This window comes from Arachis duranensis, chromosome 5 (assembly GCF_000817695.3).
Source record: "Arachis duranensis cultivar V14167 chromosome 5, aradu.V14167.gnm2.J7QH, whole genome shotgun sequence".
In the NCBI taxonomy this organism is placed as follows: domain Eukaryota; kingdom Viridiplantae; phylum Streptophyta; class Magnoliopsida; order Fabales; family Fabaceae; genus Arachis; species Arachis duranensis.
The window spans coordinates 58,619-71,998 of NC_029776.3; the positions used below are offsets into that span (position 1 = coordinate 58,619).

The window sequence follows — 13,380 nt, forward strand, 5'->3', positions numbered from 1 at the left end:
CATAGATCTTGGATTCAATTTTGTAGTTTTGGATTTAATCAATTCCTTTAGAATCTCATTTCCATTGTTGTTCTTTGTTAATTGTTGATAGTTCCTTGTGTTGGAATACTTTTAATTCTACTTTCTTCTCAATTTTACTATGACTTTCACTCTTGCTCATCAAATGTTTGATAAAATGCCAACACTAGTTATGGAGTAAAAGTTTCTTACTTGGCATAGGGTTTGAGCCATTAGAAGAAGTTGAATAGTTGTGTCAATTGTTGATTTGGAATTAGGGATTGCTAATTGACTTGGAGTACACTAAAGCTAGATTTTCATAAGGTAAGGCTAGGACTTGTGACTCAAGTTGATTACTCTCATTTGACTTTCCTCTATGCCTAGGGGTTAACTAAATGAAGCAAGGCCTAACTGTTGTCATCATTGAAGGAACTATAAGGATAAAATTTCTAATGCCAACCCTAAGCCAAGTCTTTTAAGGATTGATTGTTTGTTTTCTATTTTGTTAAAACCTTCAAAGAATCATAACAAGGCTTCCTAATCAATAAGATACACACTCTAGCAATTCCAAGGGAGGACGACTCGGGAGACTAGTACTCTCGGTTATAGATTGTAGGATTGTTTGGTGCGAAGTTTAAGTGTCGATTAGACTGTACTTACGATCATATTCATCATTGAATTCTAAATCGACATGCTAAATCTCGTTTATCAGTAGGCATCATTATAATTAATAATAGGATTTAGTTAACATATATTCTAAGAGTATATGATAAATTTATTATTGGATACTTTGCTAAATTAGTGTGTCCGCGTGTCAGACACATTTTGGACACGACACTCATCGATACTCGTCCGACATGTGTGTTTGCTGTGTCCAACCATGTCTTAATAAAAATAAAATAAAAAAAATTTCTCTGAACACGCCTGGATACACCTAAATACCATCACGTGTCCACATGTTCGGTCTTATTCTTAACATATATTCTTAAAATAAATTTAGATATAGTATAGATTATTATTTATTAAAACAAAAAATATTTTAAATAATTAATATAATTAAAATAAGACATTAAAAATAATTAAAAATTTTAATTTATATTTTAATATCAATAAAATATTAAAATATTATTTTAATTTATCTAAAAAATACTTTATATTTTATATATATGTGTGTCCCCATGTTATGTAAAATTTTAAAATTTGCGTGTNTAAATTTATTTTCAATGTATTTATTTTATTTTTATTAAATAAAAATATTTAAAATTTTTATTAATAATAAATTTATCATACATTTTTAACATACATGTTAGCTAAACTCTTAATAATATTATGCACTTAAAAGCTAGTAAGAGTAGTTGCCCACCAATTGTGTTGTTTGTGGCCAAAAAGGACCAAAATTAAAAGTGGGAATAGGAAGGAGAGTGCAAAACGACACGCTTGGAAGGTGTTGGTTCAATCAGTGTCTGGTTGACAGCCAGACCACATAGGCCGTCTTTGTCTTTGTGTTGTGTTGGATCCATCACTACTACATACTGCTCTTCGATGTAAATGCTGCCATTATTAATGCTGGTTTTTATTAGGGGGCATGGAGAAGAAGAAAAGGCTTCATCGATTGTTGATAAAGAAATGGAAATTGACTTATTAAATCACTCTTCCATCTTAATCCATGACAACAATACACGGTCTATAAATTCATGCCAATAAAATACACAAATTTAATCCAAATTAAATAAAAGTGGTTTAATATGACTAGTTGCACATGTGATGTTAGCGCAAGAGAAAGAAACCAAACAATACAAGAAGAAGAAGAAATGTTGTAATTATTATTTAAAGAAAATTATACTAGCGTCTGTCGTGACCATCATCACATATGTATTCGTTCAATTCAAATTAATTTTGACTTTCTCATTTGCTTTGGGACAATTGTTGTGAATTAGTTTTTAAAATAAAAGAATATGTACATATATACAAAATATATAATATCTAAATAAATTTCGAGAAAACTTGATGTATGTATAAGTATACTTTATGAGAAAAATATCATAATTAAGTAGAATTTTACCAAATCGCGTGAGAAGTAGGTTTAATACTTTAATTTTAATCATAACTATCATTCTCGCTTCTCTCTAACAGGCTAGCTTGTAATCTTTTATCTCCTCACAATAAACCTTTTCCTAAAAATTATATTAATTAATATTTATATATAGGGAAGATGGTTTTAAACTTAATTTTAATTTATGGGATGGGAAAAGAGGCCAAAGGTCAAAGGTGGCGTTGTTAACGAGTCTTTATCAATGCCAATTGCCACCCAACGGTGCAGCCAATAGACAGCGTGGGACCTTTAGTTTCTTTTTTTGTTAAGGTTTAATTATTCCGTAGGTTTTTATATTTTTATTAAAATTTTAATTATATTTTTATATTTTTTATTAAATTTTTAGATGTTAATTTTTTTTAAATTTAATTCATATAGTAATAAAAATGTTTGAAATAACAAAATACTTTATTTAAAAATTGAATATTCTTATAATTGAGTTAGAATAGCTAATTGAACCCACCTTTATTTTTTAAAAATATCAAAACAACTTTTAGTATTTTGCCCCAAAATTAAAGAACCATAGCTAGCGCTTATTCTCTGAATTGAAGTCAATGGCGTTTCTTCTCCGTTCGTTCATCTGCGTCGTCGCCATCATCGTCCTCTTTAGCGGCGTGAGCGTTTGTCGTCGTCGTCCGTCATTCTTAGTCTAAGCTGCACTGCTTTGCACTATTCGTGCGTGCACCGTGGCCTCCTTCGCGTTCCTCGCCTGACCACACCTCAATTTGCTGCTTAAAGTCGATCTACCAAAATAGGTAACTGGTTAATTTTTTATTTTATAGTAGATATAATAGGTTTAAGCAAATGATAATTTTTTTTATAATGATTTATGAGTTGATTACAGGTTTTATTAATTGATGAATTGATATATGTATTGATTTTGCTGATTATGAATTTTGTTTATTGTTGATTGTTGTTACTGTGATCATGCTGATTTATTAGGGTTCTGTTTTTCTTTTTTTATGTAGTTATGGAAAATTTGGATTTTTCTGTTTCTTTTCTTATCGTCCTAAATTTGTTCGAAACTATTTGCAAGAGTCTCTTTTTCAGGAAACTAAATTATAAATGAGTCGGTGATTGTTGATATTGTTTGACATGATTTAATCCAGGAATGCGCAGAAAAAATTATGAAGTGTTGCTTTATATGTCTTATCTTTTATTAATACTTGAAAAAATATGTATTCCTTGTTCTAGGAAAAAATTCATGCCTTAAATATACTTATTTTTTAGTTTTTGTCCGTCAAATTAGTTATCTTGTTTGAGGAACTATATAAAAATAAGCTTTTATAAACAATTTTAGTTATTAATCTATTAATAGTTCTTGTTAATATATGTCATACGTGCAAGTTTTTTCATTACGCGGATATGATTATATATGGTTGCATATATTTGTTTTTATATGCAATAAATTGTTCTTGCAATTATGTGATGACTAATCATTTTTTTTTTCAATCCAAACATCGGCTCAGTATTAGTTACCTGTGATAGTAATTGTTTTTAACGATGGAGATGTATATGGTGGTAACCAGAAAATTTCCAAAAAAATGAATGGATCCCACAAAGATAAATTTTTAATTAGGTCTCTATACTTTTTTTTTTCTTTTCAATTGAATCCCTAAAAATATATGAATAATACCACAATTTATTGATATTTTTTTGACGTTTAATGTTAATAGGGACTAAATTAAAAAAAATGTATAAATACCCAATTAAAAAAATATATAAAAATTTAACTAAAAATTTAATAAAATTATACGAACATGCAAAATAATTCACTCTTCTTTGAACCCTCCCTTCCATCTTCATTCACACTTTTATTTCTATATTATACGGAATATATGATATATTGAAATTAATAATTAATATAAAATATATATTAAAAATAAATTAAATAAAATATATATTTATATATAAATATATAATAATTAATTTTAATATATAAATAATATTTTGAATATTGTATACTAGCTAATACACTTCATGTTTTCGTCAATATCAACTTACAATTGATAATTACGCAAGAAATATTTTTCTAATAATAAATTAATAATATCCGCTCCATTTATATATTTTTTTTAATAAAGTAACTATTTTTCATTTTGTTGAGTATTACCAATTTGATTTAATAAAAAAAATTAATTAAATTTTTAGGGTCATTGAAAGAGAAAAAGTATTTATCAAAGTAAGAGAAAAGATAAAAAAATAAATAAAATTTTTATTTTTGTGCAAAGCAATAAATTTAAAACAATAGTTTTTCATTCATTTACTGTTGAATCGGTCTAAAATTTGAACGATAACTTTATCTCATCTTATTTTTTATTCTAAAAAGTGAAAATTTTAATTGGAAATTTGTAGAAAGAGAAACTTGTTTTAGACAGTAATTTTATTATTGAGTATTTTTTATCTTCTTATTACTCATTTGTAAGGTTTGTACTTTGATGTTTTAGTTGATTGTATGTACGATTTATACTTTATTTGAGATTCTCTTGTATCTCATATATATTTAATTATAGTAGAGCCATTTTTCTGATTTTGGTGACTCATGATTTTTATCTTTCATATTAAAAGATTTTTTTACGTTAAAATATCAGTACATTTTTGTTGTTGCTTGATATATTTATTTGCTTATACTTACTGTCATATCATGTTATGAGTGTTTTTATATTATTTTTATATTGAATATTTATGTTGTTTTTACTACTGGACTCTTTCAGTAATAACATCATTGCTTCTAATGACAAATAAATTAGACATGGTATATATACAATAATAAGTTAAGAACAACTGTTGTAGAACCAAAACTAAAATGTGATAACCACTACTTCGTTCTTTAGCTTCTTGGTGGTAAAATAACAATAATTGCCTTTATAATATGCTAATCATGGATCAGAAAGAAACAGAGATTGTGTCCAGCACATACAATAAAGTTAATCAATTTCTATTCGTTTCAAGGGTTAAATTGAAGAGATGTCATCATATATACATGAAGGATAAAACAACAGGAAAAAAGGAAAAAAAAAGAATTAAGTGAGAGAAAAAAGAGATCTAGAAGAGAGAGATCCGATCCAGCTAGCTAGGTACCTAGGTAGCTAGGGAAATAATAAAGAGAGAGTTGGTTTTAGGGATGAAAAAGACTGCAATCGTGCAAACTACATTATTTAACAACTTATAATGAATTTGTGCAGTGATGCAATCAAAACAACATTGTATATAGGAGTAGGACCGCTCATAATTCATAAAGGTGCCATGCAACTGGGTGTGGCCAAGCTTCAAAACATGTAATTGTTATTCCAACTTTTTTAGGTGTTGAAAATGGAACCATACTTTGATTAATTCTCCCATTAGTAGTTGAATAATTTGTTAGACACCGAAAATTGAAGTGACTTAGGATTAATTAGGAGGAGGGTTAATTATATCTGTTCAGGCCATAAACTTTTTTTTTCTTTTGGTATATATTCAATCATCAAGGATAAATTTGTTATAGATGTGAGTTCTATTTAAAAATTTATTACTTACTAATAGATTATTGTAGGTATAAAGTGGAATTCAAAATTCCTAATACTTATTTAAGACGATTGAACTAATCATTTGACTAACCTAAAATAGGTATCATAAACCATTTTTAAATTACGGTTTTGGTATACTCATTGCAGTTCTAAATAATGCAATATAATTGATTGTACGCTTAAATTACATAAATTCAAGAGACTCAATAATTGTGGTCTAATTAATACGATTGCAACAATATAGCAACTGTAAAAATTGAAACCATGCATCCGACATAAATTAAACCACCTACCTAGCTAAGCTGATTGCTCTTGAAGTTTATCACTATGTATATTTAAATAAAAGCTACGAAATGCATGTATCATTCCCTAGCTCCTAGTTGTATACAGGCTAAGGTTCCCGAATAATCTATATATGATTCACCCTGTGAGTAATCACTATTAATATTGTTGCCTATCAAATCCCATAATGTGTGAATTAAAATTTTGTACTCATTAGAGGATACATACAATTCCACAAAGCCAAAATCCCCGCAATAATAGATGCATGCATGGCTGGCTACATAGTGCATTATATATACTTATAGGTGGCGTTTAGGCAAGGGGAAAAAACCCTTTATTCTATGATTTGTATTATTCAAGAGTGTGGTCAAATTATCTTGGCCATTCATATGCATATAGCTAGGTAGTACCATCTCTTTCAGCTTTTTACAATATGGTCACCCGTTTGTTCTGAATTGTGTTATTTATGCACTTGAAATTGAGATATTTATAAACATCAAAATTTAAATTAATAAAATTATCAGTATTTATATTATATACAAAATATGGTGTTCAATTTTTTTTCTTTTCATGTTTGCTAGCTTAGGTGTGATGCCAACATGTTATCTCAAAAATATTATTTATACATTAAAATCAGATATCAAAAATAGTTATAATATATTTATATAAAATTTGGTAAATTTTTTTTCCAATTTTGCAGCACATTTATGGATATTAAAACTAAAGAGATTTGTTAATGTACATATAACATAGTTGATATATAAAATGTACTAAGAGTAAACATTTAATTAAGAATCTTTCACTAATATAAAACGTCTTTAACTATTAAATCAAAATCTTCCATTAAAAATTTTATAATTTTATTTATATAAAAGTCAAATGTATTTAAAAATATATAAGTACTAACTTACAACAATATTTTAGCATAAAGATTTATACACATAGGCACATCAGCACACGCCCGCACAATAAATTGGTCAAGTAGTGATAAACAAATTCATTATTTTGCTCATTAAAAAGTATAAATAACTAATTCTATGTGTAGCCAATTTAAATAATTTTTCAAAATTTTAAAATTTTAATTTTAAAATTTTAAAAAATTAAAATTAGATTCATAAACACAGGTCATCCAATAAGCCTCAATACTTAACGCGACCTCCCACTCCAATTCCTCTCCCCCATGACATTGCGATCTCCCTCGCAATTCCTCTTGAGTGCCCTCAACTTTTTCTCTCCGTGGTGTCGTGCCCCTCTCCCTCCAACCGTGATTATTTTTGCGCCTCTCCATGCAACACCTCGTTTTGCGATGGTGTGTCCTCCCACTCCGAATCCTCTCACCGCGATGCGCGTGCTTCCTCCTACAATCTCTGGTACCGGAATGTCTCTCCCTGCAATTTGTCACCCTAGGCACGACGCCGCGCATTCTCTCTCTGAACTCTCTTCTTTTTCTCCTCTTCTTCTTCTTAAATTTTGAACGATTTTTTTTACTCGTTGTGGATTTTTTTTCTTAGGTTCCAAATATGTTTTTATTATATGTTTTGGATGTTTATTGATTTTAAGTTTTGAATATTTTTTTAATATATACTTTTAGAATGTTTTTTTTTTAATAATTTTGGATATCTCATTTTGTTAGGTTTTAATTTTTTTTAATTATTTTAGATATCTAAAAAGGTTTTGGATATTTTTATATTCGAAAGTGATGTATTTTTTTTACTATATAATTAAAAGGATTTTGATAATTTTTTACAATAATTTTAGATATTTATTTTTGTTATATTTTAATTTTTTTTTGTAATTTTTTTTACTGTGAATGAGAATGAAAGTAAAATTATAGTGACTCTTGAGTTGGAATTTTCTTTTCATTAATGAACCTTTTTTCATTAACTGGTTGCACCGCCCCTAATTAGTTTCCTAACAATTATTTTCTTACATAGTTGTTTCAGGATTGAACATAAAAATAATTAAAAAAATACTCATTCTTACAAAATTAGCCACAATTTCTAAAGTTAATTAATGGATTAATAGACAAGTCACAAAAGACAAGGATATATTTATGACCTTGGAGCTAGCTGGCCAAGCTAGAGCATACTCCTTGAGTTTGTTCTTCTTTCTCATTCATTCTTTTAATTTATTTTCGCCGCTTCACTTTGAGCTTTTGAGCAAGTTGTCTTATCCCAATAGCATCTTTAACTGAGTGGCGGAAGCTCAACAACGAGTAGTAATTAGATTAGATCATAAGTGATAGCCGTTGGACCACAATATGATGTTCTTTGTTCGTGCAACTTTATTTAGAAGACACTGAGAATCTCTAAAATAATTGCCAGACATGTATAATGCAACTACTAACTTCCAAGCAACCACTGCTTTGACATTTTCTCTACACAAATCCTCATCCTTCATCCTCTAGGGGGTCAACTTGAACTGATATAATTGGAAAGAAGAATAATTGGGAAGCATAACTTTTATCATTTGGGCTCACGTGTTGTGGACAAAAAGACAATAGGCTAAGAGAGACACTGGCCGATGGACCCAACCCAAAAGAAATTAGAATCTGATAGACAATGTGGTTTTCACGTTCAGTGCCCACAAGTGCAAACATACACCATCCCAGCATGTGAATATTGTCTATTTTAGCTTCATTTAATTTCCTAATCCTTCTTCGCATTTTTCAACGGAACCCATAAAAGAGCTACCATGTCCATGTGAGACAGCAATGACAAAACATCCTACCTAAATCTTTATTAGCACACCTGAGGTTTTCCACAAGCACATCAGTTTTTCACTTTTTCTTTTTTCTGTTTCTCTTCATCTTCTTAGCTATATCTAAATCTTATCACCAAGAATCTGATCAATCTATTATGAGAAACTATAGTTTCATAAAATCTCTAAAAACTTTTAGCAAATAAACTTCAATTTTATGTTCTAAATTGGAAACTAATTGTAGTTAATTCAATTGGTTTTCTTTCTTTCCCATGATGCTTTGAACCTAACAAAAAAAAAATTATAGAATTCAGTTTCTTTTTTTTCGGAAAATTGATAAAAAGAAAAACACGCACGCACACTAGTTATTTTCATTAAAATTTGAATGAGAAATAGTAATGAGTTCCATTTGTCCATTTATTATTCTTATAATCAGTGCTCGCATATGCTATTGAATTGCATGTGAAAAAGACACTACTTTTTGTTCAGTTCTTCACAGCACCTTCCCATTTTGCCACATGCAATCTTGCTCTCCTGGCCTGCAATTTTAATTTCAACAATAAATTACCTATTTTGCTATATATATGTGCAAAGAACGAAGAAACAAAAAATCGTTTACCTCTTTGTCCCAGTCACTTCGAATAGTAACTAAGGCCAGTACCAAAGTCTGGACTGCAGTTCCACCAAAAATTAACCCTGCCCATATTCCCTGATCATTCATTATTAATTCATATCAGCATTACTACCGCTTGAAGCAAATCAAATTATAACAATATGCTTAACTAATGAGAGAGATTATATTTTACCATTTATGACCGATTTAGAAACAAAAGTTTTTCCAAAATCTAACTTTTCATCTTGGTTACTAACTTTTTATTTAGCGATGGATTTAATGGCAAAATAGTATAATTTTGCTGTTGAAAATATAGTTATTGATTTAGCAATCAATTTTTTTTTTGTCATGAAAAGCTTATTGGTCATAAATTTTTGAGTGGCCGTTAAAATAAATCGTTATTCAAAAAAATGATCGTAGTATAAAGGGTTGTACATAATTCTAGACTAATTTTTGTTTATGATTTGATTTCATCTGAAATTGTAATAATGCTGTAGAAACAAATAAGTTAGAATATATAGAACGTACCTCAACTCCAATATCAAAGACGAAACCCAACAAAAACCCAAGCGGTATCCCAATTAGATAGTAGCAAATCAAGTTTATGTATGCCACATATTTTTGCCATCCTGATCCTATGGCAACCCCTGTTGAAGCATGCATATATATAATTTAGTTTAGGAAAATCTATTGTTATGTATATCAATTATGATTATCAAGTTAGTCTATACACACACTTGTAAGATCAACCAATCTTTGTGTAAATTCTATATATGTTTTAGTTATAATATATAAGACAAAAAGGACATAAAAAAATGTGTCTAGTTAATATATGTGAGAAAATTTAAAGATTGTACATTACCTGACAAAACAGGTTGGATACTGTTGAGCAGAATTGTGAAGGCTAAGAGGAGTGACAACTTATTAACCTCTTTAATCACAACTATACTCGAAGAAAATATATAGCCAAATTGAGTGCGAAAGATTATAATCAAGAGCAAGAAGAAAACGCCTATTGAAAATGATTCAGCCACCGAAACCAAGGTAGCTAACTTGGCTCCTTTTCCATTCCCAGCTCCAAGCTCATTTGCAACTCTTACTCTTCAACATCCATCATCATTATTATTCTACCAAAGTTATTACAACCTTATAGAGCTTCTTAATAAAGAGGGAAGGTTAAGAAGTTAAGATACATTACCCTGTAGCAGCAAGGAATCCCATTGGAAACATCATCTGCCATACATTTATAGTCAAGCTGCCACAAAAGAAACCAAGTTAGAGAAAACAACAATCCACAAACATATTGACAAGAAGGAGCAATTTCGAGTATTTTTAGAACGGTTTTGCCAACAAATGTCTTAGAAATGCTTGTTACGTAAATTATCTATAGATGTTAGAAAATTTTAATAGTTTTTATAGATTTTCTATAAAGTAAATATTTTGAAAATTTAACATTTTTAGTCTTCTAATATAAACTTTCTATATTTAATATACATCTTAAACCACCTGTTAACTAAACATTTTTGAAAGAATTTATATTGAAATTACAATTATAATTTTGATGTGATCTAAATATTGCAAAATATATAATAAATTTAAGACAAAAAGACAAATAGATCCTTGATCTTTTAATTTTTGAACATTTAAGTCCTTCAGAATTTGAAAATATATTTAAGTTTCTAACAATTTCAAAACTTAGATTTATCAATTTCTCAGTTCACTTGAATCAGTCAGACCCAACGAATAAATCAAACATGATTCTCATTGTACTGATATGGTCGTTATGAATGCACACGTGTGGGAGAGTTTTTAAAATACGATAAGTTAGACTCAGGGATCGACGTGTCCAGATTTTGAAGAGGTCAGGGACCTATGAAGTACGGACACTTTGCTGATTTGCCGTGTCCGTGTGTCGGATACATTTCAGATACGACACTTACCGACACTCGTCCGACACGCCTGAACACACTTAAATGCCATGTCATGTCAGTGTGTCCAGTCTTATTGTTAACATATATTCTTAAAATAAATTTAGATATAGTATATATTATTATTTATTAAAACAAAAAATATTTTAAATACTTGATATAATTAAAATAAGATATTAGAAATAATTAAAAAATTTAATTTATATTTTAATAGCAATAAAATATCAAAATATCATTACGATTTACTAAAAAATATTTTATATTTTATATGTATCCATGTCCCCGTGTCATGTAGAATTTTAAAATTCGCGTGTTGCCGTATCTCCTGTTGTGTCGTGTCCCATATTGTGTCAATGTCCATAGATTATAGTCAAGGACTTAAATGTATTTTTAAATTTTTAGGAATTTAAATGTCTACAGACCAAAAAGTCAGAGATCAATTTGTTCTTTTCTCTAAACTTAAATAAACATAAAAGAGGTAGATAATAAATAAGAGTGTATTTAGTTCGTATTTTTTTATTTTTAATATTTAGTAAAAACAAAATTTTATTATCTTTTATTTTTCTTTTATGAAATTTTAAAAATAAAAAACAAAAATCAAACCCACTATAATATATATTGTGGTTGCAAGAATTATATGGTTGCGAAGTGCAATTTACAACCATAAGTTAATTAGTTAAAACGATATGATAAACACAATTTACCATATGGTTAATGCTTCCACAGAAACCGCAGCATTCGGTAGATTTCCGGACATCAACAATAGTGCTCTATCATACCAAATTTCCAAGCTGTAAAAGGAAAAATTTAGATATCCCCGTGAATGCTTGGCTTGATTAATGTTTGGATTGATGGAGAATAATATAGGACGGAGACAGCAAGTAAAATAGGTTAGAAACTTAGAACACAATCAAGTTTCAGCTTGGTTAATATTCCTCTATTACTACTACTACTACTACTCCAAAGTCCAAACCATTTTACTGCGTGAAAAGTCTTGGCCTCTAATAAAAATCTGCCAATAAAAAATATACATCTAAAATTTAAAATTATACGTTCAATGTTTAAAAAAAATTTAAAGATTACACATCTAAAGTATTCAAAAAAAACCCATTCTATTACATATATTTATTGTTACTTATATTTATTGAAAGTCATTTTATTTTGATTTACTAAACATAAATATTACAAATTATTAAAAAATATCTTTTAAAAACTAACTTTCATAAATTATTATTTGAAAATAGAAATTTCAGCAGATCATAGACCAAATATACCAACTGCAGGTATAAACAATACACTGTGTCAATGTAATTAATAGATCTTTATGTATGTGTCTGCCATCACTTGGATATCAATAATTTTTAATCTTATTTTGTTTAATTCAATTGAAATGACAAATATTCTTGATAAAAATGTTAAATGATGAAAAATAATTTTTGTAATTATTCTTTAATCTCTAAGTTTTTTTATACACAGATATTATTGTGCTAAACATACTATGTTTTATAACCCATTTCTAAAGCTATTTGAATTCATTGAAGTAATAAAAGAGATGTGACTGTATGCTAGTGAAATAGAGAATGGATTACATGTAATTTGATAATAATAAGGGACACAAGATAGAGAAATAAAAAGAAGTACCATATCATAACTCCAGAGGCAGCAGAGAGTTGGGTGAATTCTGAAAGGCCAGAGAAAGCTTCAATGGAGAAACCAGTCCACGTGGCGGGACAATTCCCCAAAACGATATAGCCAAGAAACCCTAACGTCAAGATTATCCAAGAAACGTTGGCAGCAGCAGCAACAAAAAGCACTCCCACCTTAAACTTGTAAGCAGCCAACCAAGCAAGTAACAAGTGCACAAAGAATGCAAAGAGTGACACCCAAGCAATCACCTTGTTCTCCAGCTGGCTCTGAAGGAAGAAGTAGAGAGGGAAATAGAAGGCGTAGGCGAAGTGAATGGGTATGATACTGATGGAGATCGCCCCAGCTAGCTCCGCTATATCCGCCGGCTGTCCCAAGAGCTTCAAGATTGGTGTGGCGAAGAGGAAGATGGGTAAGAGTGCAATGGAGATTATGAACAGAACAACCCATGAACGCTGCATGTATACGCCCAGCATGTGGTACTTCTTTGCCCCGAAGGCTTGCCCACATAGTGTTTCTAAGGCACTTGACATGCCCATCTGATCCAAAAATATAAAAACTTTATATGAGGAGGAAATGTGTGATTTCCAAAATTATTTTTATTTTTGTAACCTATTT

At 29.3% G+C, this 13,380-nt stretch overlaps 1 protein-coding gene across 1 annotated transcript in view; it reads right to left on the bottom strand.

Annotated features, from left to right (window-relative positions):
• Window positions 1-8,937: 8,937 nt before the first annotated feature.
• Window positions 8,938-13,380, bottom strand: part of LOC107487272 (protein DETOXIFICATION 27-like) — a 5,406-nt gene continuing 963 nt past the window's right edge. The window contains exons 2-8 of the mRNA XM_016107895.3: window positions 12,760-13,301; window positions 11,823-11,909; window positions 10,389-10,445; window positions 10,053-10,291; window positions 9,719-9,837; window positions 9,197-9,286; window positions 8,938-9,116 (exon numbers count right to left, since the gene is read on the bottom strand). Of these exons, the coding sequence (XP_015963381.1) occupies window positions 9,063-9,116; window positions 9,197-9,286; window positions 9,719-9,837; window positions 10,053-10,291; window positions 10,389-10,445; window positions 11,823-11,909; window positions 12,760-13,301 (1,188 nt within the window). The 3' untranslated portion in view covers window positions 8,938-9,062. The remainder of the gene's footprint in view (window positions 9,117-9,196; window positions 9,287-9,718; window positions 9,838-10,052; window positions 10,292-10,388; window positions 10,446-11,822; window positions 11,910-12,759; window positions 13,302-13,380) is intronic.